Here is a 26,835-nt window from a genome sequence, read left to right on the forward strand (position 1 = left end):
AACTATAAAAACTGTTTAAAAATACAGCAGAGGAAAAAATTTATCATGAGGGGATCTTCATGTTTGCTGCGATTGTTTTTGACCTAGTCTCCGCCATTTTGGCCAGGTTTTAAGATGCTGACTTTTTTCATGGGATATATGTAGATAACAAACTATATTTCCCAGCCACCCTTGCAAACTACAAATTTCTTAAAATAAATTTACCAGGGAGAGAGAACTCATGGGGAGACAAAGCTGTTCACCTTCATACAAGTTCTGGAGCAGTCACAAAGAAGTCAGTAAATTTTAGATTGATCTGCAAACATACTCTGCCATCATCACTCTGAACCATCTGCTTTAAGGAAGACTGTAATAAAACTTGTGAACAGGGTGACTTGAAAAAGTAAAACGGGAAAGATATAAGTTCTCTTTTTGCTCTTTCTCTTTTAATGGACCAAAGCACTATACAGCAATGCTGATTTTGGTGAAAGATTCTCAGTCTAAAATATTATCATGAAGCCTGCCTCATAAGACTTTATTATTAGATTGTGGACCTCTAGGTGTTATTTAGGTGTATGATTGTTCTTGCATTCAGTGCTCCTAAGGAAATGTGAACAAGCGAGAACACAGCTGTTGCTTTGCAAAATAAATGGAGCACAAATTACAGTATAACCGGCGACTCTGAAATTGGTGTTAATGTAAATGGTATTTGGCTGATACAAGCGAGGGGGTGTTTTTATGTGGTAGAGACTGTACCTGTTTTCAATCACTGTCCTTGCTTGTGGGAGATACTCATGTCTCCTATCAACCACATTGACACATTGTTTGGGCTGAGCAGTGCAGGTATCCTGAATTTCCCAAGTATACAAGCATCCTGACGTGCAAGCTACCATCATCCACTATCTGCAGTTTAATGAGCTAATTCCCTTCCTGTGCATGAAATTGTGTCATTTTAAGATGAGTCCATCATTGCCATATGGAACAATAAGAAAACCAGGTGCTTGAAAAAATCTGATTTCTTTCTCACTGATTTGTTGAGTCCACGAAAAAGTAAATAAAATCAGAGACCAGCTCAACCAGGTATCTGTGACCTGTCTAATTCACAAATGTACTGCTCATTGACTTAGTCACCAGACAACACTTTGGATGCATAAAAATTAATAGTTATCACTTTTACAACCACTAACGAGACATTGTTGCTGGTGGAAAGAGGCTGCAGGTCAGATTCCAATAGCTGAAATATCTGTTACTCTATCTGATGAAAATGCAGGCTTCTCAGGCACTTGCTGTTAACAAAGTTGGATAGGCACTGCTTTGAATAGCTAAGGTTTGCGTGTTGCTTTGATGCCCCACATTCCTATCAATCCCAGTTTTCAGCCTGGTAGAAATGTCTAGTGTTTGATGTGAGAACCTGAAGAATTCAAGTATGTGTTGGACTATACACTCCTGCTGGGCAAATTGAATGATAAGAAATGGGAGCAGAAGTAGGCCATTCAACCCATTGAGTCTACTCTGCCATTCAATAATATCATGGTTGATCCGATTATGGTCTTAACTCCACTTTCCTGCCTGTCCCTATAAACCCCTGACTCCCTTGTAGATCAAAAACCTAACTCAGCCTTGAATATGTTCATTGAGCTAACCTCCACTGCTCTCTGTGGAGCAGAATTCCAAAGACAAATGATACTCAGAAGAAATTCCTTCTCATCCCAATCTTAAAATGGAAACCCCTTACTTTTAAAACTGTGCCCACTTGTCATAGATTCCCCTGCTAGGGAAATTTCCTCTCAGCATTTACCCAGTCAAACGCCTTCAGAATCTTGTGTTTCAAAAAGGTCATCTCTCATTCTTCTAAACTCCAATGAGTATAGGCCCAACCTTTTGTCATAAGACGACCCCTTCATCTCAGGAGTCAGCCTAATGAACCTTCTCTGAACTGCTTGCAATGCAAGTATAACCCTCCTTCAGGTGATCAAAACTGTACCCAGTACTCTGGTATGATCTCATCAATGCCCTGTACAGTTATAGCAAGATTTCCCTACATTTTTGCGCCATCCAACTTGTAATAAAGGCCAACATACCATTTGCCTTCCTAATTATTTGCTGTAATTGCATGCTAACATTTTGTAATTGATGTACAATGATACCCAGATACTTCTGTAACACAGCATTCTGCATTCTCTCCATTTAAATAGTATTATGCTTTTAGTTCTACCAACATATCTACATTCTTTGCATACTCTTTGTATCCTCTTGCTTTCCTATTTATCTTTGTATCGTCAGCAAATTTGGCTACAGTGCAGTGAGTCCCTTCATCCAAGTTATTATTTTAGATTGTAAGCAGTTGAGGCTCCAGCACTGATCCCTGTGGCATTTCAATAGTTAGTTTGCCAACCTGAAAATGACCCATTTATCCCGACTTTCTATTTACTGTTAGTTAGCCAATCCTCTATCCATGTTAATATATCCATACTATGAGCCCTTATCTTGTGGTATGTGGCAACCTTATTAGATACCTTTTGGAAATTCAAATATACTACTTCTTCTGGTTCCTCCTTATCCACCCTGTTTGTTATACCCTCAAAAGACACTAGTAAATTTGCCAAACATGATTTTCTTTTTCACAAAACCATGTTGACTCTGCTAATTTAGAAAATCATAATACAATGTCCTCCTAATGCCTCCTTAGTAATGGATTCTAGAATTTCCCAATGGCAAACGTTAGGCTAACTGGCCTGTAGTTTGTTGCTTTCAGTCTCCCTCCTTTCTTGAATAGTGCTGTTACATTTCTGGTTTTCCAATCCCTGGGACCTTTCCAGAGTCTAGGGACTTTTGGAAGATTATATCCAAGACGTCCACTCGCTCTGCAGCCACCTCTTTTAAGACCCTAGAATCCAGGCCATCAGGTCCAAGGATTTGTCGGTTTTTAGTCCTATTAGTTTTCTCAGTACTTTTTCCTCTCGTGATCCTCCCTCCCTTTTGGCTCTTGATTTTCTACTATTCTTGGGATGCTTTTTGTGTCTTCTACTGTAAACAGGTACACAATACTTGTTCAACAGCTCTGCCATTTTCTTGTTTCCCATTATTAATTTCTCAGTCTTGCCCTTTAAGGAACCAATACCCAATTTAGCTATTCTTTTCTTTTTTATATACTTGTGGAATGAGAACCTGTTGAGGATTAAATTTGCTATTGGATGATCCTTGTGTATTTCCACTATTGTCTCTAAGCTACAGAAGCTTGCATAGCTGTATAATTTATTGGTCGGCTCTCTTTCAATAGCTAATTAATACTTTGAAACACCAAGACCACTAGAATTGCCAATCTGCTGTTTAATGTTGTCAAAAATGCTGCTTTGGATACATGATTGTATTTTAAAAGTTGCTAGCGATTACTAGTAATACCCAAAATGTTACCTCCTTTTATTTTGAAGAGATGTGTTCACTTTCAGAAAGATGACTAGCCAACAGCAAGAATAAGGAAAACCACATTTCCCTGTGGTATCAAACTCTGAATCAGTAACCCAGTATGTGGTTTGGATTGACTTTGAACTCTTCAATTGTATGTGGAGGCAAAACAATTGAAAGACAGCTTATTTTCTGTTAAAGTTTTTCCTAGCCACACAACTTTCAACCTAAGGGGCTGATAAATAAACTCCGTGCTGCTCTTAATCTGGCTTCTAGGAGTAATGCAAAAATGCTTCTAGTATTTCTGCCTGGACAGACTAATTGAACTATGATCATTAACTTGTACCAGCTTGCAAAAATACAACATTATTCTTCTCCATTTGATTCATATTAATTACAATAAAACAAACATTGACTGGTGTTATATTCAGCTGCCCCTCAGCCTGTTCAGATGGATGTAAAAAATCTCAAGGAAACTCAATGAGTTCTAACCAACATTCATGAGGCACCACCAAAACAGGTCTATTGTTTGTGGAACCTTTATATGCAAATTTACTCCCATGTTTGTCTACAAAACAGTGATTACTTTATAAGAATAACTCATTGTCTACAAGGTGCTTCAGGACATTCTGAAAACTTGAACAGTACTATAAATGCAAGTCAGTTTTATCTTTCATATGGACGGGTACTGTAGCATTGAGCTCCAGAGAATGGATTACTGCCTTCTACTGCATTGTGTTACCGACTGATCACAGTTCCCGATTTCAAAGCCCAGCTTCAATTGGCTTTCCAATTTAGTATGGGTTAGTGCTGCAGAGAGTGGAGTAGCTCATCAGTTTAAGAAAATGGAATGAAAGATAAGTTAAAATTAGAAGGAAACTCATCTAATCCTGTAAAACTGACCTGTAAAATAGACAAACAGCACCAATAGCAGCTTTGGAAAAAAAGATTCTTCAAGATCATCCCACAATCTCAGGAGTAGTGGGCAGCTTTAGTTTGGGAAAGCAGCAGATTAATAGTGAAGATGTGTGCAAGTTTTTTTTTCCCCATCTGTATCCTCTTCACTCTGAACTCTAACTTCTTCATGTCTTGGAAGTCCAAGAATGTCAAATGAAAAAGTGGATTCCTCAACATGAAATTAGATTCAGCAAAATTAACAAGGGTAATAGAAGAATATTTATGAATGTTTTAAATAAACAAGATCAGCATGCCAGCTGAGGGCTATCAAATTGAAAATTCTGTCTGTAACTATTGCAGCTGTTGTTTTTTGATAGAATCACAGAAAAATCTGAGTTTTCGAGGAAGCAGTTTCACATCAACAGAGACAGCCTCATAGTCTTCATTATCTATACTGAAGAAACCTTCTGTTCCCTGAGGAGAGAGAGAGAGAAGAAATAATACATTAGTTATTCAGGTTGGATCCAACCCTCTCATCAAAGGATTTGGCAGGTTATGGGTATGTAACCAAAAACTCTCCAAGACACAATATCATCTGCATATAACAGCCATCCAGTAATGACCAACGCAGAGTAGAAGTTTATCAAACCCCAGGAGGTTCTCAACTTTCCTTTGTGGAGGTGATTGTTCTCCTTCAGGAGGTTACCGACTACCCTCTGATGTCTGATTGGTAGTGAAGCTATTGTGAAAAGTAAGACAACATAAATTGGAGGTAAGGAGTGACAGTTCAATTTAAACCTGCAAGAAGTCAATGGAATGTGAAAGCTCACAAAAGCATGAAGTTGATGTGTTGTTGGGCTGGATTTTCCACCCCCTCCCCACCTCCCCGTCTTGAGATTGATATTATTGTGAAGTGAGCAAGAGGAGTTTAATGCTATTGGGAGTTTAAGTTAACACAAGCTACATTTTTTAAGTGAGATAAAGAAGTGATTTCAGGGAACCCTCGTGCTGTGTGGGTTTTTAAAGTATAGGGCCTGAAAGCGAGACCTTACCTGGGGTAGTTGCAGTTTACAGAAACTGGCTTGGAGAATTTGGCTGCCTTCAGGACACATGAGTGGATCAGTCAACTTCCGACTCCTGTTAATGGTCAAGCAAGAAATTGTGTGCGATTAACCAAAACATCATCTGATACAGAGCTCATGTCAATGTGCTACATGGTTTCTTCACAAGTATGATGCCCATCTAATTTTTTTTAATTTACTCATTCACAGGTTGTGGGCATCACTGACCAGGCCAACATTTATTGCCCATCCCCAACTGCCCTTCAGAAGGCAGTGAGCTACCTTCTTGAACTGATGGTGGGTACACCCACAATGCTGTTGGGAAGGGAGTTCTTGGATTTTGACCCAAATTGTATGTCACAAATTGGGACAGGACTGCAATTTGGAGTACTTATGGATATTGTACACTTATCTGATTCAGCATTGAAAAAAATCATGTCTAATGATAAGGTATGGAAGGTATTATTCCAAATTTGACTGAGCTGATGAATCTGTTACTGTAGTCTCACAATAGGAGATACACATGTTTTATTTTCCAATTTTTCCTTCCATTTTGGAGCTGTGACTTGCCTTGCATCTTTTCAAAAATTGACTGAGACTACCTTTCTAGGGATTCATTACCTTTCTACAGGTTCACTTTAAATAAAATAATGCCTCCATCAAAACAGTGGATTAAGAAATTTCACATGTCTGACTTATTTTCTATTTCCCATCCTTATTTAAGATTTCTGAACCAGCTGTTTAATTAGGTCACCATGTCAACAGGATAGGTTCCATTTAAAACAATGGCACTTATTTAATTATTGCAAAACACAAGTACCAGCTCGCTTTCAATGCCTGCTGTGGGAATACAGAAACAATAAAAGGCCAATGAAAGAAAAGGAAAGCTTGCGCCACTGCTAACTACATGTTTAAACATTCAGCTACTCTTCATCCAATGCCATATTTATTCTTTGATGTGGTGGAGTGAGCGAGTTGATAACGTGGTTCAGGATGATGTTACAAATGGAAGGATGATTTACTTTTACTATTAGCTTCCAAGAATCTAAGCTCCATCACTGTCCTTATGTTGTGGGAATAACTGTTGAAATGAGAAATTCTCATGAAGTATATGCAGCAGTAATTTGCTAAGGGCATGGAGCCTTTGCTTTCCACCTCTCAGTCTCCACAGTGACTGGGTTTCTCAGATAGGAGAACTGGAACCCAGGCTAATACTCAGTGCTTACACTTGAAACTTTGGGTCTGAGTCCCTACCCACAAAGCAGTCAGCAAACAGAACTGTATGGCTCTGGAATTAGAGAACAGGGAGAGAAACGTGTTATTTTATGAAAAGTTTAATTAACAATGCTCGTTATAGGATGAACCTGAAGTTGCTAACAACAGTGGCAAGACAGCAACAATTTTACCACATGCTCTTCCAGAAACTGAGCTCTGAATCAGCAAATTATTTAACAGGTAAACTAGAGACGTATGGCACTTACCCTGTAGCTACAAACTGCCCCTTGCTGATTGTGTCTGGTTCTATACAAATATTCATGGCATCTTCTGTACGCTGCTGAGAAATGAAAAGGCATTTAGCAGTATTTTCGCTCGCACCCTTGAGCTGCTTACTCAGAATTTCAGTGTTAATATTAACTCCATCACATATTTAACAGACAAGGGAGAATATGGCTGGAATGCAAAGCTTGATGTGCACATTTTTCATTTTAGAAATGGTCAACGAGAAAAAGGGATTCAATGCTTCAAACACATTGAAGCCCTGATTGTATAAAGACCACTAGTAGCAATGGAGTACAGTTAGTAGGGAGCTATGAGTACACCGTGTGTTTGATTTCCTCTATGCACATTTCACATGAAATATATCTGGTTCCAGACAAGAGAAGATACTTTCCACAGGAAGCAAAGGTAAATCAGACATCAACTGCCTATTCCACTACATGGTTAAGTAGCAACACTGACAAAAGCATTAAAGCTTACGATGCAATGATGAGATCCAAAGGGTCAACAATGTTCTTTATTCAGTGGTATCTTGTGAATAGTGCACGTTACAGGAGACTTTATTTTGTTTATCCCCAAATTTCTTCCTTTCCCTTTCTTTCCTCTCAAGGTGCTGAATCCAGCTGTGGTAGTCATCCTCTGCTACCCCATCCAAGTAGCCATTCTTCAAGTGTGATCCTAGACAATGGGTGAGTACAAGATCAGGTGGAGCTCCTACTCCCCCTGAAATAATAGCCAATGGAAGTAGCATAGCCTCATCTTCTGATTTCCCATTTTATGACCGAATAGTTCACCACCACCAGTACCCTAAATGAGTCAAATCACGAATGCACACCTTAGTATATCCTAAGTTTTCTCCCCATAGACATATATAATCCCTATATTTATACAGCCAAATCTCTGAACATGAATTTGTTTTGTGGAATTACAGTAAAATAGTACTAAACGGAGTATGCTGTCATTGTCAGCTCCCGGTTGTAGGTACTGACAGTAACTGCTCTCACCTTGAGATCTGCCTGTGTGTTGAGTGTGCTGATGGTCACTTCCACTGCTGATTTCTGTACTTCCTCCCAGTGCTGCGGCTCCACTGGCATTAACATCACTGCAGTCAGAATAGGAAACCCAATTAAACTCTGAACACTATTTTCCAAAGGCAAACCACTTACAAGCAGGACAATCTCATCCTCCTCTGTGCTGCCTGAACTCTCATATTCTGAAAACAGAGAATGCACTAAACTCTCAACCAAATACCAACCATCATTTGATTTCCACATCTTTTTTAAAAGTGGAAATAATTGGGTAAGTTTTTCCTCATTTCATACTGTTATCTACTCTCCAACTGCTTGTCCTGACTCCTGCAATGGAAAGTGTAGACTCTCATTCTGTTCACAGGTTACTGCTAATGCCCTTCACAGCAGATCACCAGGAAGTGGCACAGACTGGCAAGGCATAACTACCCCTTTGAGTTTTGCATTTCATCACATGGGAAATGCTGCTGGCCCTTCCTGCCTGGCATATTGCATATAAGGAACAAAGAGGACAGGGCCTGAATCAGTGTTGCTGAGTATGTGTTCTCCAATGGATTTTCACAATATAACACTGATTTTCACTTACTATCTTGGAACTTCATCGTATATCTTCCATATCCCTGTAATATGGCTGCCTTTCCGATATGGCATTATTGTGTTGCTAAACCAGGATTAAAGTGAGTGTAGCTGATGGAAAGAGGATTTAAATGGGATTTGCACACACTGCTTTACAGATTTAATACAGCCCATGTGTTGGTGTGTTACAGTTCACTCAACGAGTCTGAGTTTTACATGCACTTTTACATGCATGTTGTGGTCTAGAACTAAGGATAGTGATGGTAGAGTTTCCAACTTTCTTTCCATCACATGGCTGACCAGGAATCTCTCCCACACTTACCGCCTGCCATAGAGTTTTACAGCATGGAAGTGGCCCCTGGGCCCATCATGTCCACGCCAGTCATCAAACTCCTATCTACTCTAATCCCATTTTCCAGCACTTGGCCCATAGCCTTCCATTGATATATGTTGGAAGAACTTGTAGGTTGATACTCAACTTTGGCCATGTTATGAAAGTACCTTCCTTGGCCACCAAGTCCTGGGGTAGGACAAGGACCTGGACCTTCTGGCTGAGAGGCAGGAATGCCACCCATTGTGCCACAAGACCTCCTTGTCAACACAGTCTATACCCAGGATTGAATGATAGTCTTGAATCTAAATCAAGCAGTTCAGAGGATTTAAACATCGAAAAACAGATACCCAGGAATGAGCTACAGACTAGAATTTAATAGAGGGGTTCAGCATGCCCTCTTCCAAATCTTCCAAAGTATTACCTGTTCAGAGCATCACTCAGCAGTGTCCACTTCACAGCTACAATTCAGAGTGATAAGCTACTAACTTTTTTGTCGAATTACCTTGTTACCTGGTTTCACAGCGTGCATTATTATACTACGGTGAAAATGTGAACTGTGAGGAAGACACAAAGTGGCTGCAAAGAGATATAGACAGGTAAAGTGAGTGGGCAACAAGGTGGCAAAAACGAATCAGCAATAAGGTGGCAGATGAAGTATAATGTGGGGAAGTGAGAGGTTATTCACTTTGGTCATAAGAATAGAAAAGCTGAATATTTTTTTAAAGGTGTGAAACTTGTGTCATAAGATGAGAAGCTGACTAAAATGAGCCTTTACTCTCTGGAGTTGAGATGATCGCAATGAAAAATGCAAGGTCCTGAAGAGACTTGACAGGGTGGGCACAGAGGTTGTTTCAACTGGCTGGGGAATCAATAACATGGGGAGCATAGCCTCAGGCACAAGTTATTTAGGGTTAAAATGAGGAGAAATGTTTTCATTCAGAGGACTGTGAATCTTTGGAATTCTCTACCTCGGAGGATTATGGTTGCGCCTTTGTTGAATATATTCAGGACTAAGATTAATAGATTTTTGATCTCCCACGGAATCTAGTGAAACGGGGACCAGGCAGAAACATGGAGTTGAGATAGAAGAGCATCCATGATCGTATTGAATGGCAGAGCATGCTGGAAGGGTCGAATGGTCTACTCCTGCTCCTAGATTTTATGTTCTTATAATCCTGATTCAGCATTCACCCATCATCTCTGTGCTCACTATCGTTGATTTTAACGCCTTGATTTTAAAATTCTCATCCTTGTTTTCAAATCCCTTGATGGCCTCATTGCTCCCTCTCTCTGTGACCTCCTTCAGTCCTATGACCCCATCAAAATTGTGTGCTCCACCAGCCTGGCCTCTTTCGCCTGCTTAGTTTTTATTGTTCCATCATTGGGAGCAATGCCATCAGCTGCCTAGATCCTAAGTTCTGGAATTCCCTCTCTAAACCATGGCACCTTGTTAATTTTCTCTCCTTCTTAAAAGCAACCTATTCGACCAAACTTTTATCCACATGTCCCAATATTTATTTATGTGGCTCTGTCAAATTTTGTCTGATAAGACCCCTGTGAAGTATCTAGGGATGTTTATTCTACATTAAAGATGCTATATAAATGCAAGCTGTTGCTACTGATAATGAATTAATGTTGACAGTTCCTTTACAAAAGAAGTCTTCTCATTAATGCGAATAGCTGTCACCTTACTTTTTGGAGATGCATTGCATTATAAGCGAGGAGTTGTTGAGGTTCGATCTTTCTTTCCTATTTTCGTTAGTTTAGTTTTGAACATTAATACTAGATCTCTTTATAGGAAGGGTGCCCAAACTTTTATTCTCTTCACAGTCCATTCAGTTGCTTATCATGGAGAACGCATGAATGTGACATGTCTACTATTGTCTCTGTCACTTTTGTGAACCTGCTTAATTTGTCCAAGGTTTCTTACACTTTACATGTTCTTTTAGTTGTTTGACAGTTTTCTTCTCCTCCACCCATCTTTCACCTATTTCAACCTGACAGTCCTCTTTCTTTCCCCTCCCATTATATGCTGCAATTTTGATTCCTCCTCTTCTTTCAATATCATGTTTGGACTGTTTTTTCCCAACAATTTCATCCCAGTGAAGTTCACAATTTTTTCGTTCCCCAGGCATGCAAAGAAAGTATTTTCCTTTCCATGGGTGAAAATTCCAGGATTTCCCAAGAATTCTCACCCACATGTACAAAGAGGCTGCAAAGAGGTATAGACAGGCTAAGTGAATGGACAAGATGGCATTGATTACTTAGAGCAGTATCAGAAAATAGGAGTTGGCTGCAGTGCTGAGGCAGGCTCAACTTGGCCAAACACTGGATGGAGAGTATTCTGGAGGCATAGTGGGAGGTGGAGGTCAAGAGGAATTTGGCAATGGTGCTTCATGCATGAGACACCAGGCCTGTGTTTCAGGAACTCATTGGGTGGAATTGTCCCAGTTTTGCAAAAGTACGGTAGCGGGAAGGGAAAAGGCATTTACCTGCCGGCCGCAATGGCAGCAAACAGAAATCTCTTCTGCAAAGCAACTATCAAGGATCTATTTGTTCTTTTACTTTTTACACAGAAGCCTGGTTTTCATTTTGCTTTTAATTATCTTAGGCCTCTGGCTTCCATACAGTTTAAATGAAAATTTATACACAAACTGATGACACCCTAATTGAACAACCATCACAGGGTGCACCCATACCTTCCCTCAGCCCAGACATACACCTCTCTGGGACCTAGTTCTAGAGTAGTCTCGGGGTCATAATCTGGTGAGCGCAAAGCACCGTCTGATCCATAGCAGGTGGTGGCAGGGACTTCTCAGCTTTCCGGCACTCAGAGGACTGCTGGAGGCCAGAAATCTGCTGAATCTGAGTCAGATGAGGAGCCTCTGGACTCGGTCAAACCTCAGTTGCTGGAGCTGCAAAGGCAAGCTCAGGAACATCAGGAAGGGTTGTCCGCTGCACTCCTCAGATTGCAAGGCATAATGGAGGAGTCGGTCCATCTTCAGGCTGAGGTAATAGCACCAGCATACCAATGCACTGGGGTCAAAACTGATAGGATGGAGACCATGGTCCAGGACATTGTTCCTGCACTGCTGCATGGGCTGAACTCCATTGCTGATACTATAGTTGGCTTCCAACAGTGTCAATGCGAACAGGGTGCGGGGCAGCTTGATTTCATTCCAACTTCCCCTTCTCAAGGAGTCAGCCAGGCGTCCTCAGGTACCCACAGGGAAGAGGATCCGCTGGTGCATGCCACGGGGCCATCAGGGAGTGTCCGGCCCGTTCAAATCCCCTCTTCCTGTGACCCCAGCAGCTCCAGCTCCACAGTCGAGCAGGGTATCACTGCCACACAGCAGGACCTAGAAAGCAGGCCCGGGCCCTCCAGAGGACACCCGACAAGGTCACCACAGACAGTGCATATCAATCGGGTTAGGAAGGTTAAGGGGATGTGACCCTTTAGGGTAAGGGTTCATGGGCTGATAGGCCACATTGTGAATACTCCTTTTCCTTAACTCTCTTCAAGGCCTGGAGTGGAGCTAGAACCTACAACTGTCAGGCACTAGAGGCAGGAATGCTGCCAGCTGAGCCACAGGAGATGTTGCGCAGCCTGGGCATGGGTGTTAATCACTTGTACTTAATATTCACTATTGTGAATAAACTCCCAAGAATGTCTCCTTGACTGTGGGCTCTTTGTTGTGATGAGCAATGTTCGTGTCACTTAGATGTGAAACCTTAGTTCCTGCACAAGATAAAGGCAGGTGTCTCAGTTCAGGGCCTCTTCCCTGTGCAGTGTGTAACCTTCAGATCAAAATAATGGTCCAGCCTCACACTCACTGGACACGCTAGTGATGTCTGCACCTCGATGGTGCTTGTCATTGCTGCCAGAATGTTGTGGACAGGTATCACAGATTTCCAATGTTCTCTCTGTGTGCTCTCAGCACCTTTGAGCTGGGGCTGGCCCTCCATCTCTTCAGCATGTGTCTGGTGACGCTGTACTCCTGAAGGGCTCAGGTGCTGAAGGCGGACAAAGGATTAGACGCATTTAAAGTTTCACAGCTGCGTCTCCATGATATGATCCTGATCACAGAGCACAAGCGAGCTACCCTCAGCCAGACAGGAATTAGACATTCACAGGGGCTCAGTTAAGATCTATGGAGTGTCCTCACTGCATGTCGTCATCATCCTCCTGGAATCTAGCGACTATTAGGGCCTCCAATGCGTCTCCATGGCTGCCATCAGCCACACAAGAGTCAAATGTTCACAGGTTCAAGATGAGGATGTCAGAACTGTCCCCACTGCATCTTGTCATCATCCTCCATGAAGCTTGCTGCTATGAGGGCCTCCCAAGTGCGCCTGGCTCATCAGGCCAGTGCAATAACCTCATCACCGCCATCCTTGCCTTCAAGGACCACATCACTGTAATCCCCTTCACCATCCTCATCAGAGGACTTGTGCATCTCCTCCTCAGCCAGGTCCTCACCCACTTTGCAGTGCCAGGTTGTGGAGCGCACATCAAGCACGATGATATGCGAGACACTCTGGGGACTGTATTGCGGTGCCCCACCCGACCTGTCGAGGCACTGGAACCTCATTTTCAAAATGCCTATGGTTTGCTCCACCAAAGTCTGGGTTGCAGCATGAGCCTCATTATACCGTCGCTTTGCCATAGTCATCAGCCGCGTCCTCTGTGGGTAGCCTTTTACCTGAGGAGCCAACCCAGCAGCCTACCTGGAGCCTGGAAGATGTCAGAGATCTGCACAAATCCCAATGCTCTTGCTTCCTGGCTTTCCTGATCCTGGGTGAAATGCACAAAGTTTGTGCCATTGTGAAAATGGTGCCTGTGACTTCTTGGATACATGTGTGTGTGGATCCCACACAGGTCACCTCTGGAGGCATAGAAGGAATCACTGGCATAGAAATTGAGCACCGCAGTCACTTTTACAGCCACTGGCAGTGGATGCTCGCCATGCCCCTGTGGCACCAAATCCTGCAGCAGTGGCATATGTGACTGACCAGGTCCCTAGACATGTGCAGTCTTCGGCAATGCTGGCTCTTGGTCATCTGAAGGAATGACAAGTGCCGTTCATAAACCCTGGGTCTAGCAAGGCGCTTACGAGCAACGGTTCTTTGTGGATCTTCAGCTGTGTGCACAGCATGCTCTGTCACCCCTTCATCTTGAGGGAGGTGTTCCTCCCTTTGCCAAGCCAGGTGCCTCCACCTCTCTCTTCTTTTTTGCTCTCTACAAGCCATTAGGCATTCTGCTAAAATATCAGGCTCCATGATCCTGATGCTCTGCTCCTGCAGGATCAAAGAGAGAGACGTGTGGGTTAGTACAGGTGTACTAAGGACCTCTTTTGCTAAGTTTGAAGGTCCCTTCACGCAAGCGGAGAGTGCCGGCCACCACTTGGATGGCTAGTATGTAGTGCACTCAGCGGCTGTCTGAAACCCCACATACCTCCGCTCCACGCCATCTTGACCAACTCGGGGCAGCTTCGACCACTGGACTGCATGCTGTGCTCTCAGCTCAGGTATTGGCATTCTCCTAACCCACACTGCAAGGCTGCGCTGTTCGCTTCAACCAAGACTCACCTTCCGGGAGCGGAGACAGGTGGACCTGCGGGGGGCACCCCTACTTGGGCAGCGGGCTGAGTTTGAAAAAAAAATCTAGGAGTGACATCACAGGAGAACTCTAAGTTCATTGGTTAGTGAGAAGTTGCTGTTAGGGAGTGTGTTTAAATAAAAATAGGGAAGTAAAATTAAATCAAGTCAAAGTGAAATGAAGTAATAAAGTAAACCAAATTAAGATAAAGTTAGCATAAGTGTAGTGAAGTTAAGTTACTAGTAATTCTACTTACTCCAACTATAATAAAGAGTTTTGAGAGTTACGGGATGGCAGGTCAACTCTGCCAAGCAGAGTGTACACCCTGTGGTATGTGTGAAGTTGTGGACACACCATGTGTCCCAGACAAACACATCTGCACCAAGTGTCACCAGCTGCACAAACTTGAGCTCCGAGTTTCAGAACTTGAGTGGTGGCTGGAGTCACTATTGTGTATCTGCGAGGCAGAGGACTACGTGGATAGCACATTTAGGAAAGATCAGAAGCGTACAGCCGGAGAGGGAATGAGTGACCGCTAGGCAGTCTAAGAAAACCAGGCAGGTAGTGCAGGAGCCCCCTGAGTCTATCCTGCTTGCTCATCAGCTTTCCATTTTGGATGGTTCCTCAGGGGAGTGCAGCCAGAGCCAAGCCTGTGGCACCACAGGTGGCACAGCTATACAGGAGGTGGCGTGGGGTGGGGGGTGGCGGAAGAAGAATGGAAGGGCAATAATTATAGGAGATTCCATAGTCAGGGGATCAGACATGTGTTTCTGCGACAGTAAACGTGACTCTAGGATGGTGTGTTGCCTCCCTGGCGGCACGGTCAAAGATGTCACGGAGCAACTGCAGGACCTCCTTAAGGGGGAGGGAGATCAGCTAGAAGTCGTGGTCCACATTGTTACCAATGACATAGGCAGGAAGAGGGATGAGGTCCTGAAAGCAGATTTCAGGGAGTTAGGAAGGAAATTAAAAAGCAGGACCTCAGCAGCAGTAATCTCAGGATTACTCCCAGTGCCATGTGCTAGTGAACATAGGAATAGGATAGGTCAATTAAATATGTCTGGAGAACTGGTGTAGGAAGGAGGGCATCAGATTGCTGAGGCATTGGGACTGGTTCTGGGGCAGGTGGGACCTGTACAAGCTGGTTGGGTTACACCTTAACAGGACTGGGACTGATATACATGCAGGGAGTCTTGCTAGTGCTGTTGGGGTGGGTTTAAACTAGCTTGGGGGGATGGGGGGGCGGGGAAGCTGAGAGGTGGCCCAAAGTGGAAGAAAGTAAAGTTGGTAACAGTAAGTAGTGGTGAGACCAGAAGGCAGGAGGAACAAAGCAGGTCATTGAGTATGATTGGAATGTGAAATGCTGTCAAAAAGACAAAGTTAAGGGTACTCTACCTGAATACACGCAGCATTCACAATAAGGTATATGATCAAAAGTCACAAATAGAGGTAAATGGATATAATTGTCATTATGGAAACATGGCTGCATGGTGACCAAGACTAGGAACTGAATATTCAAGGATATTTGACATTTAGGAAGGACAGACAAGAAAGGAAAGGAGATGGAGTTGTGCTGATAATAAGGAATGGGATCAGCACATTAGTAAGGGAGGATCTCAGATCGGAAGAACAACGTGTGGAATCTGTGGGTGGAGCTAAGAAACAGCAAAGGGCAGCAGACATTGGTTAGAGTTGTTTATCGGCCACCAAACAGTAGTGGTAATGTGGGGAATGGTATTAATCAGGAGATGAGAGAAGCATGTAGCACCAGCAATACAGTAATCATGGGTGACTTCAATCTGCATATAGACTGAGTAAACCAATTGAGCACTAATGCTGTGGAACACGAGTTTCTGGAGTGTGTTAAGGATGGTTTTCTAGAGCAGTATGTTGAGGAGCCGACTGGAGGACAGACTATTTTAGATCTGGAGTTATGTAATGAAAAAGGGTTAATTGATAATCTTGTTGTAAAAGAACCTTTAGGGATAGGTGACCACAATCTGATAGAATTTTACATTATGTTTGAAAGTGAGGTAGTTCACTCTGAAGCAAGGGTGCTAAAGTTGAATAAAGGATATTATGAAGGCATGAGGGACAAATTGGCTGAGGTGGATTGGGAAAATACATTAAAAGGTATGACTGTACATAGGCAATGGATAGTCTTCAAAGAACTCTTACATAACTTACAGCACCTATACATTCCTTCAAGGTACAAAAATCCCAAAAAGGTCAGTTAACTGTGGCTGACAAATGAAGTTAAAGATTGTATAAGATTAAAAGAAAAGGCTTATAAAGTTGCCAGAAGTAGTAGTAAACCTGAGGATTGGGAGTTTTTAGAATACAGGAAAAGACGACCAAGAAACTGGTACAGAAAGGAAGAATAGAATATGAATGCAATATAGCAAAAAACAAAAATGGACTGTAAAAGCTTCCATAGGTATGTAAAAAAGTGTTTGGATAAGACAAATGTGGGTCCATTACAGGCAGAGTTAGGAGAATTCATAATGGGGAATAGAGAAATGGCAGAGAAGCTATGTGCCTGTTTTCACTGAGGAATATAGGAAAGCTCCCAGATTTAGAGATTCAAGGGACTAGGGAGAATGAGGAGTTGAAAGAAATTAGTCTAAGTAAGAAGGTTGCATTGGAGAAATGAATGGGACTGAAAGTTGTTAAGTCCCCGGGACCTGATATTCTGCACCCCAGAGTGTTGAAAGAGGTTGCTATAGAGATAGTGGATGCATTGTTGATCATTTTCCAAAATTCTATAGATTCTGGAATGGTTCCTGAAGATTGGAAGGTAGCAAATGTCACCCCACTATTTAATAAGGGGGGGAGAGAGAAAATAGGGAACTATAGACCTGTTAGCCTTACATCAGTAGTAGGAAGATGCTAGAATCTATTATGAAGGATGTGATAAATGAATAATCCTGATCTGATTGGGCATAGTCAGCATGATTTGCGAATGGAAAATCATGTTGATGAACTTGTTGGAGTTTTTTGAGGATGTTGCTAATAAAACTGATAAAGAAGAGTCGATGGATGTAGTATACTTGGATTTTCAGAAGACTTCTGATAAAGTCCCCCACAGGAGGTTGATTAGCAAAATAAAAGCACATAGGATAGGAGGCAATATACTGGCATGGATTAAGGATTGGCTAATAGACAGAAAACAGAGTAGGAATAAACAGTTCATTCATGTGTTGGCAGGCTGTGACTAGTGGGCTGCCACAAGGATCAGTACTTGTGCCCCAGCTGTTCACAATATATATCAATGATTTGGATGTGGGGACAAAATGTAATATTTCCAAGTTCGCAGCTGATACAAAGCTAGGCAGGAATGTGTGTTGTGAGGAAGATGTAAAGTGGCTATAGGGAGGATTTGGACAGACTTAAGCGAGTGGGCAAGAATATGGCAGATGGAACATAATGTGGAAAACGTGAGGTTATCTACTTTGGTAGAAGGAACAGATGTGCAGAGTATTTCCCTAAATGGTAAGAGATTAGAAAGTGTAGATGTACAAAAGGACTTGGATGTCCTTGTCCGTAAGTCACTGAAAGCTAACATGCAGGTGCAGCAGGCAATTAGGAAAGTTAATGGAATGTTAGTCTTTATTGCAAGAGGATTTCAGTACAGGAGTAGTGAAGTCTTGCTTCAATTGTATAGAAGCTTGGGTATACTGCACCTGAAGTACAGTGTGCAATTTTGGTCCCCTTGCATCAGAAAGGATATTATTGCCATTGAGAGAGTGCAACAAAGGTTCACCAGACTTGTTCCAGGAATGGCGGGACTGTCTTATGAAGAGAAATTGGGGAAACTGGGGCTGTATTCTTCAGAGTTTCGAAGAGAATTTGAAGAATGATAGGTGATCGCATTGAAATCTACAAAATACTTAAAGGAATAGACAGGGTAGATACAGGTAAGATGTTTCCCCTAGTTGGGGAGTCTAGAACTAGGGGGCACAATTTCAAAATTAGGGGGAAGCCCACTTAGGACCAAGATGAGGAGAAGTTTCTTTACTCAGAGGGTTGTGAATCTTTGGAATTCCTTGGGCCACAATCAGGCCCACCATGCCTCTCTATTCGGTGTACAGAATACTGGTAAGTGCAAGTGAAAGAATCTGCAAGGAGCTGATGCTGAAAGGCTCACTAGTGAGTGCTGGGGGTGGGGAGCGGGGACAGGGGAAGAGAGACTGTCTGCTCTGGGAGGGGGCAGGGAGGGGGGACTGAGAGGCTGTTTCTGGGAGTAGGGGAAAGGTTGTGGGGGGGGCAGACAAAATCCCTAAAGGTATACAGGAGTCAAGATGGTGGAGTGGCAGTTGCAGCAATAGTGGGACCCAGGACAGCTCGAGTGCTAGACAAGGGCGGGGAGGAAGAGTCTTGGCACTTTCACAGCCATCCTGAACCTCTCCACAGTGTTTTAATCTCCAAACCTCCTGGGCCGGGCAGGCATGAGTAAATTTGTGTGAAAGAGTGAGTTTGTGCGAGAGAATGAGTGAGAGTGTGAGAGAGTGAATGAGTATGTGAGACAGTGTGTGAATCTGTGTGAGAGAATGAGAGAGTGTGTGTGTGTGTGTGTGTGTGTGTGTGTGTGTGTGTGTGTGTGTGTGTGTGTGTGAGAGAGAGAGAGAGAGAGAGAGAGAGAGAGGGAGAGAGTGAAAGAGAGCGTGTGTGTGAGATTGTGTGTTATGTGTCTGGCTCACTTCCAATCTCAGGATTCTCACTCACCCTCAACCCCAAACACCAACACACACTCTGACGCCACTCACACAGTGGGTGAGGGTGAGTGAGTGAGCACCCCGAGGCTGAGTGTGAGCCGGATACACACCCACTCTCTAATGGTCATCTTTATTAATTAGTCATTTTTAAAAATGATCAATTTATCGCTTCGACATTTTTGATTTTTGCTCAGAAAGCTGTTTCTTTTCTTTTTTTTTTGAAATTCATGTTTAATTTTGTGCCAAACTTTAACTTTCTTAAATTTGATCATTGGCCACTTGAGTGAGAAAAAAATTGAAATGTGGCCCCTCATGCAAAAAGGTTGGACCATGCTGGAAGGTGCGAATCTATAACAAAGCAAGGATATTCGGCACCTGCACTTTGACCCAAAGTACAAAAAATGAATAGCATATATAATTAATAACATGTAAACATAGCAAGATGACAATACCTCATCAGTACTAAAAGGAACAATAAGATTTAAAGCATTCAAGCCACCTTACCCTCTTTGGGGGTTGCCCAGTATAATTCCAGCCTCCTTAATATCCGTTGCCACAGATTGGGCCTTGGTGGTTTCTCTTCTGATTGCTCTGGTAGTCTTTCTGTGGGGCCGAGATATGCGATGGAGGTCTGGCGGTTTGGTGGCCATTCCTAGATAGTAAACACAGGCATACAGCCTGCAATTAACAATGGCTGCATTTGGCTCCGGTTAGAAGCCAGTACAACATTGTGGTCTCAAGAAACCTGATCCAAACCTTCAAATACAATTAAATGTAAACAGCAACTCGCATTTTTAAAGCATCTTTACAGCAGTAAATCATCCCAAGATGCTTCACAGTAGCATAATCAGACAGAAATTGACAATGAGCCAAAGTTGAGACATTAGGACTGGTGACCAAATGCTTGGTCAAAGAGATTGGTTTTAAGTAGCAGCTTAAAAGAGGGAGAGCTGGAGGCAAAAAGATTCACATGTGGAATTCCTGAGCTTAGAAGCTGAAGACATCGGTGCAGCAAAGGAAGTGGGGGACGCACAAGAAGCTCGAATTGGAGAAACAGAGGATACAAAAGGGTGTAGAAGCTGGAGGAGGTTACATATATAGAGAGTGGCGAGGTCATGGAGGGATTTTCATACACGTACTACAATTTTGATTTGTATTATTAAACTGCCTCCCTACAATCAGATTTATTTTCTTTTTTCTAAACAGCCGTTTCTGTTATTGATCCATCAGATTCAGGCAGGATAAGTCAAAAGTACAGGAAAATCTCCGTTATCCAGCACACTCTAGGAACGGGAAGCAATGGTTAATCAAATACACCAGCTAACTAAGGCGTAAGGTGAGTTCCACGTTTTCATCCAATCATAAAGCTCCAGGTTGATCACGCAGGTGTTGAGGTTTCACAAGTATGGACGTGGGGGAGTGGGGGTGGGGGATGCAGTGAGCAAATTGAACGAGCAGCACCGAGAGAACATGGTCCTGCAGAAAAGTGGGTGGCTGAGACCAGAGCAAGGGCAGGCCACCAAGAACAACTACCTGAGAGTTTGATATCTCCAGTCAAAAATAGATCCGACCCCAGAATTCCAGTTAATAGGGAATTCCAGTTAGTAGAGTGCTGGAATAACAGGAATTTTACTGTAATTTGTTCTTATCTGCCCCACCTAATGTTAAGTGCCACTCATTCTAGTTAACGTAGCAATCAAGAGAATAATGGGTGAACCAGTTCTTTCGGTCTAGGCTCTAAGTTAGGGGAAGAAGGGGCTGTCCAATCTCATCAATGTAAACCTTTGAAAAAGTGCCTTGTTAAGAGTATAATTTTGCCAAGTGAATAAGATATGTATGAGGCCTTTCACGTTTGTACGCTGCCAATAATACCATCAAAACCCAAACAATAGGAGGATTAAAAAATCTCTACATTAAAAACAATCACTCACCTTAAATGTGCTGAACAGATGACATGCCTTGTCTTTGAGAGGACCTAGATACCAATACCTGCAGAAGGATAAAATTGAAGCACAACTGAACAGATGAAATACTCATGATAAAGTACCGGGAACAACAGGAACCAGGCTATAGTAAAGAGTGGACACATTCACTCTTCCACAGCATTTATATGGCACCTTTCAGGACCTCTGCATGTCCCAGAGCATTTCACAACCAATTTTAGAATACTTTTGAAAATGTAGTCACTGCTGTAATGCAGAAAACTAATGCTTTGCTTTACACTTGTAAATGTGAAAATGAATTTGTTTTTGCCCCATCTTAAATCTCCATTATTTTTAGCCTCTTGTGGAATCTAGAACTAGGGGACACAGTTTCAAAATAAGGGGTCTCCCATCTTAAACAGAAATTTAAAAGGGGGAAGGAACTTTTCTTCTCAGTGTTTGGAATTCTCTTCTCCAGTGAGCAGTGGCGGCTGGATCATTGGATATATTCAAGGTTGAGTTAGAGATGTTTTTGATTTACAAGGGACAGGCAGGAAAGTGGAGTTAAGGCCACAACCAGACCAGCCATGATCTTATTGAATGGTGGAGCAGGTTCAAGGGGCCGAATGCCATACTCCTGCTCCTATTTTTTACGTTCTTAAGTTCTCTTCTTTCATGCGATATCACATTGCAGGGTCAAGAGATTAATTTGTGAGGAATCTGCCAGACACTTTGTCATCGGCCTTTCTGATAACTAGCCACTGCAGCTCTGGCTCATGCATAATATTCACATATTTGCACCATTTATATGTGGAATTGATTCTCTTTCAATTGGCACCTCACCCTTCTGGCAGTGCTGAGGTGATGCAGTTTGTGGAATCATGGTTGCGAAATATGTACAATCACTATAAGGCTAATTGATTTTGCCATGAGTGTCTGGCTGTTCTTTTCTTTTATTTATATACACTTATTTTATCACTGTGTTCAAAATGACAGGGTGCAGATACTGATGAAAGATGTCAGCACCAGAATAAATTAGCTGCTGATTGTGAGCAGTACCCTAGAGTTATTATAGACACAGGGTATTTTCCAGTCTCGGATATTTTTCAAGCTTTAAGGTGAAGCATTCACGGCCGAGGCCTGTCTTTTACACTGTGCTTTTTAATGCTTCTCTTATGCTTTTCTCTTACTGTCTCTCTTACTTGGTGAGTTTAGCAGATGCATCCCTGTACGCTCCCCATCGCAGTCCAGACACTGCAAACACTGGACGGTCTTTATCACCCTAAAAATAAAATAGGAGAAGTTAGGTTCAGAACCTGAATTGCACAGTTAACTTGAGCAACAAACACCCATCAACAAAACTAAACACTGCGGCCGGAAATTTCCAGCCCCCATTTGCGTCAGGCATCATAGCGGGCGGGGCTGGGGAAACAACATGCCGTCATGCTCCACCCGTCAATGGCGAGCTGTGTTTCCCACGACTGCACACTGGGAACGTCATTTTAATACATTTGCATCTAATTATAAGCCCCGCTCACCGGAATCAGTCCCCCACGTCAAATATACCACCCACATGACTGTGACTTCAGCACAGCGCGCTTCAGCACTGCCTTTAAAAGGTGTGCACCTGGTGACCTGAACTTTGAAGGAACTTGGAGGAGTGCACACAACCTTACCCAGCGCTCGTGAGCATTGCCCACTCAACATCAAAGAAGAGGCACCGCGCATTCGTGGGGGACACAGGCTTTTTCCCAGCTGGCTTTCAGTGCGGTGCTGGGGCAAGGGCTCCAGTGCGGGTCAAGCTGGGGGTGAGGAGAAGGTGACGGTAAAGAGCAAGGTAGCACAGACGGAAGGAAATACTCAAGCACGTGTTGGTGGGTTGGGGAAGTGCGGGGTGAGGGAAGTGGCCATGTACTTGGAAAAGCTTGTCAAAAGTGAGCACTCTTTCACAGCTGAGGCCATTGTACACGGTTGGAGTTGGGCCGCTGAAGCTTTTCTGCCCATTCAAGCAATGCAAAAGATGAAAGCGCCTTCAAATGTTCCAGAACCTTTCACTTTGTGCATACAGACTGCAAATTAATATACATTTTGGGGGGCAGCAGAGCAATTGGCCGACTGGGCAAGTTGTAAAATTCCCTTGTGAAAAGTGGCCGTGGAGCAGTCAGTGGTGGAGGCACTCACAGCCCCTTGCAATGTCTTTATTAACGTTTGGACCAGAATCCATCATGGTTCCAGCTTAATAACACAGTCTTGCAGTGTGGGTTAGGAGAATGCCTGCGCCTGAGCTGAGAGCACAGCATGTAGTCCAATGGCCAAAGCTGCCACCTACTGGTCAAGTGGAGTGAGGCAGAGGTGGGTGGGGATTCGGACAGCCAATGAGCGCACTACACATTGGCCATCCAAGTGGTGGCCAGCACTTTCCTGCATGCATGAAGGGCCTTCAGATTTAACCAAGAGAGGCTCCTGTTACGCCTATGCTAACCCACTCGTCTCTCTCTCTGATTCTGCAGGAGCAGGGCATCAGGATCATGGAGCCTGGTGATTTAGCAGTATGCCTCATGGCTTACAAACACTAGAGAAGGAGAGTGGCAGAGGTCCTGGGTCAGCAAAGGGAGCACCTCCCTCAGGATGAGAGGGCAGCAGGGCCTGCTGCACACGCAGCTGAAGATCCACAGCGAGTCATCGTTTGTAGGCACCTTGCTAGACCCAGGGTCTATAGACGGCACCTGTCATTCCTGCAGAAGACTGAGAATCAGTGTCACTGAAGACTGAGCATGTCTAGTGGGCTGGTCACATACTCCACCTGCCGCAGGGTTTGGCGCCAGAGGGTCATGGCAGGCATCCACTGCCAGTGGCCATGTAAGTGACCACAGCGCTCAATCTTTAGGTGAGTGGCTGTTTCCAGGGTTCTACAGGTGACCTGTACAGAATCTCACAAGCCTCCGTGCACAAGCGCGTCACGGAGGTCATGGATGCCACCTTCGCGAAGGAACTGAACTTTATGCATTTCGTCCAAGATCAGGAAAGCCAGGAAATAAGAGCGCTGAGATTTGCGCAGATCTCTGGTTTTCCACAGGTTCAGGGTGCCATCGACTGCACTCATGTGGCGCTTAGCTCTCTGTGGCAACAAATAACTACGTCAACCACAAGGGCTTCCATTCGCTGAATGTTCAGCTGGTGTGCAACCTACAGGTCTGTGCATGATTCCCAGGAAATGTCCATGACTCCTACATCCATAGCAGGTCTCAGATCCCTGACATATTCCAGGGTCCAGGGAGGCTGCAGGGTTGGATCTTCGGGGACAAGGGCTACCCAGAGAGGGCATGGCTGATGACACCCATGCAGCAGCCTCAGACTGCAGCAGAGAAACGTCATAACGAGGCTCATTCCATGACCTGGACTTTGGAGGAAACAATAGGCATTTGAAAATGAGGTTCTGGTGCTGCGACAGGTCCGGTGGAGCACTGCAGTAGGGTCCACTAAGTGTCTCATGCATCATTGCGCTTGCTGCGAGCTTCACAATCTGGCGCTGCAATAAGGGGGTGGGGGACACCTGGCTGAGGAGGAGGTGGAGGAGCTGCACGAATCTTCCGACAAGGAGAATGCTGAAGGCGATGATGGTGAGGTCCTTGACAGCAAGGATACCGACGATGAGACCATTGCACTGGTCAGGTGAGGCAGGCGCGCTCGGGAGGCCCTCATAGCCACAAGATTCATGGAAGATGACAACAAGATGCATTGAGGACAGTCCTGACATCCTCACTTGCATTTATGAATTTTTGACTCCTGTTTGGCTGATGGCAGTGCACATACCCTCAGTGCTCTGGGTCATGTCGTGGAGGTGCAGTGGAGGCCCTAATAGTCGCTAGATTCCAGGAGGATGATGACGACATGCAGTGAGGGCGCTCCACAGATCTTCACATTGTCTCTGTGAATGTCTGACCCCTACTTGGCTGAGGGCAGTTCGCCTGCGCTCTATGATCAGGATCACATCATGGACACGCAGCTGTGAAACTTGAAAGGCATCTGATCCTTTGTCAGCCTTCAGTACCTGATCCTTTCAGGAGCACAGTGTCACCAGTCTCAGATGCTGGAAAGGTGGGTGGAGCAAGTCAGCCCCACCTCAAAGGTGCTGAGAGCACACAGAGAGAATTACGTAATTCTGTGGCTCCTGGCCATGACATTCTGGCAGCAATAATGAGCACCATCGGGGTGCAGGCATCAGTAATGTGTTCAGTGAATGTGAAGCCAGACCATCAATTTGGTCTGAAGGTTACACACCACACATAGAAGAGGCCCTGGACTGGGACACCTGCCTTTATCTTCTGCAGGAACCAAGGTTTCACATCTGAGTGACACAAACACTGCTCATAACACAGTGCCATAGGCAAGGTAACATTCTTGAGAGTTTATTTACAACAGTGAACATTAGGTACAAGTGATTAACAACTGTTCCCAGGCTGTGCAACTAGAACTTCTCCGTGGGCTTGGCCTAAATAGCCAAGTGGTTATGGTACTGGGTTTGTAACCCCAAGATCAAGAGTTCAAATCTCACAATGGCAAACTATGAAACAATGTAACTTCATCTGAAACAGATGGAAATGTGTTTGTACTCAAAAGAGCTACAACTTCTCCATGGGCTTGGCCTAAATAGCCAAGTGGTTATGGTACTGGGTTTGTAACCCCAAGATCAAGAGTTCAAATCTCACAATGGCAAACAATGTAACTTCATCTGAAACAGATGGAAATGTGTTTGTACTCAAAAGAGCTACAACTTCTCCATGGGCTTGGCCTAAATAGCCAAGTGGTTATGTTACTGGGTTTGTAACCCCAAGATCAAGAGTTCAAATCTCACAATGGCAAAACTATGAAATGGAAGAGACATTGAACAAATATTTTGCTTGGCCTAAATAGCCAAGTGGTTATGGTACTGGGTTTGTAACCCCAAGATCAAGAGTTCAAATCTCACAATGGCAAACTACGAAACAACGTAGCTTCATCTGAATAGGAACAGATGGAAATGGGTTTGTACTCGAAAGAGTTACATCTTCTCCGTTTGCGGCCGGGTGTCCTTGGAGAGGGAGCACGGGGTGTCTGCTGGCACTCTCGAGGCCTTCCGTGCTCGGTGGGCACCGCGGGGACTGGGGTGCTTTATCGACCCCTTTAATCACATCTTGGTTTAATGTTTGTAAGTTTCCTTTAAATTTTGTCCTTGGTTTTACAGCTGACTTGACTTAGGGGCTGTGCTTGATTTATCCCTTATTTTGTTAGTTTAGTTTAATTGTTTTAACTCTAAAAGAGTTACATCTTCTCAACCTTCCTAACCCTGCCACTATGTCCCCGGACATCCACAGCGGAGGTGGAGGCAGCCTGCTGACTGCTACGTATGGTGATGAGCTTGGCCATGTCCTCCGGAGGGCCACACCAGCTTTCGGTGTCCTGCTAGGTGGCAGTGGCACCCTCCTTGGCCTGTGGATTTGGAGCTGCTGTAGTCACAAGAAGAGGGGACTCGGATGGGCTAGACACTCCTGGAGTCACCAGGGTGGATGACCCCCGTGTGTGCACCTGCTGATCCTCCTTCCTATTCCTGCTCGAAGGCCCCTGGCTGACTCCTTGAGAAGGGGAAGATGGAGTGAAATCAAGCTGCCCCACATCCCTCCCGCAGTTCCACTGTTGGAGGCCAACTATGGCATCAGTGATGGAGTTCAGCCCGTGTAGTAGTGCAGGACCGATGTCCTGGACCAAGTCTCCATGGTGGCTGCCATCCTACAGTGTTGACTGCATGCCAGAGCTTGCCAGCGCTATCACCTCAAAGTGAAGGC

General features: G+C 43.9%; 1 protein-coding gene across 2 annotated transcripts in view; it reads right to left on the reverse strand.

The window, feature by feature from the left end:
• Positions 1–3,294: 3,294 nt before the first annotated feature.
• The window catches only part of agk (acylglycerol kinase), a 118,645-nt gene continuing 95,104 nt past the window's right edge, over positions 3,295–26,835 (reverse strand). Inside the window, exons 9-15 of one of the 2 annotated variants that reach the window (XM_041216390.1) lie at positions 22,216–22,295; positions 21,023–21,080; positions 19,596–19,743; positions 7,844–7,941; positions 6,824–6,894; positions 5,334–5,418; positions 3,295–4,755 (exon numbers count right to left, since the gene is read on the reverse strand). In XM_041216390.1, the coding sequence (XP_041072324.1) occupies positions 4,633–4,755; positions 5,334–5,418; positions 6,824–6,894; positions 7,844–7,941; positions 19,596–19,743; positions 21,023–21,080; positions 22,216–22,295 (663 nt within the window). In that variant the 3' untranslated portion in view covers positions 3,295–4,632. Of the gene's footprint in view, positions 4,756–5,333; positions 5,419–6,823; positions 6,898–7,843; positions 7,942–19,595; positions 19,744–21,022; positions 21,081–22,215; positions 22,296–26,835 lie in introns of both variants that reach the window. The other variant, XM_041216389.1, reaches the window with a different exon arrangement.

The sequence above is a fragment of the Carcharodon carcharias genome, chromosome 21 (genome assembly GCF_017639515.1).
Source record: "Carcharodon carcharias isolate sCarCar2 chromosome 21, sCarCar2.pri, whole genome shotgun sequence".
NCBI lineage: Eukaryota > Metazoa > Chordata > Chondrichthyes > Lamniformes > Lamnidae > Carcharodon > Carcharodon carcharias.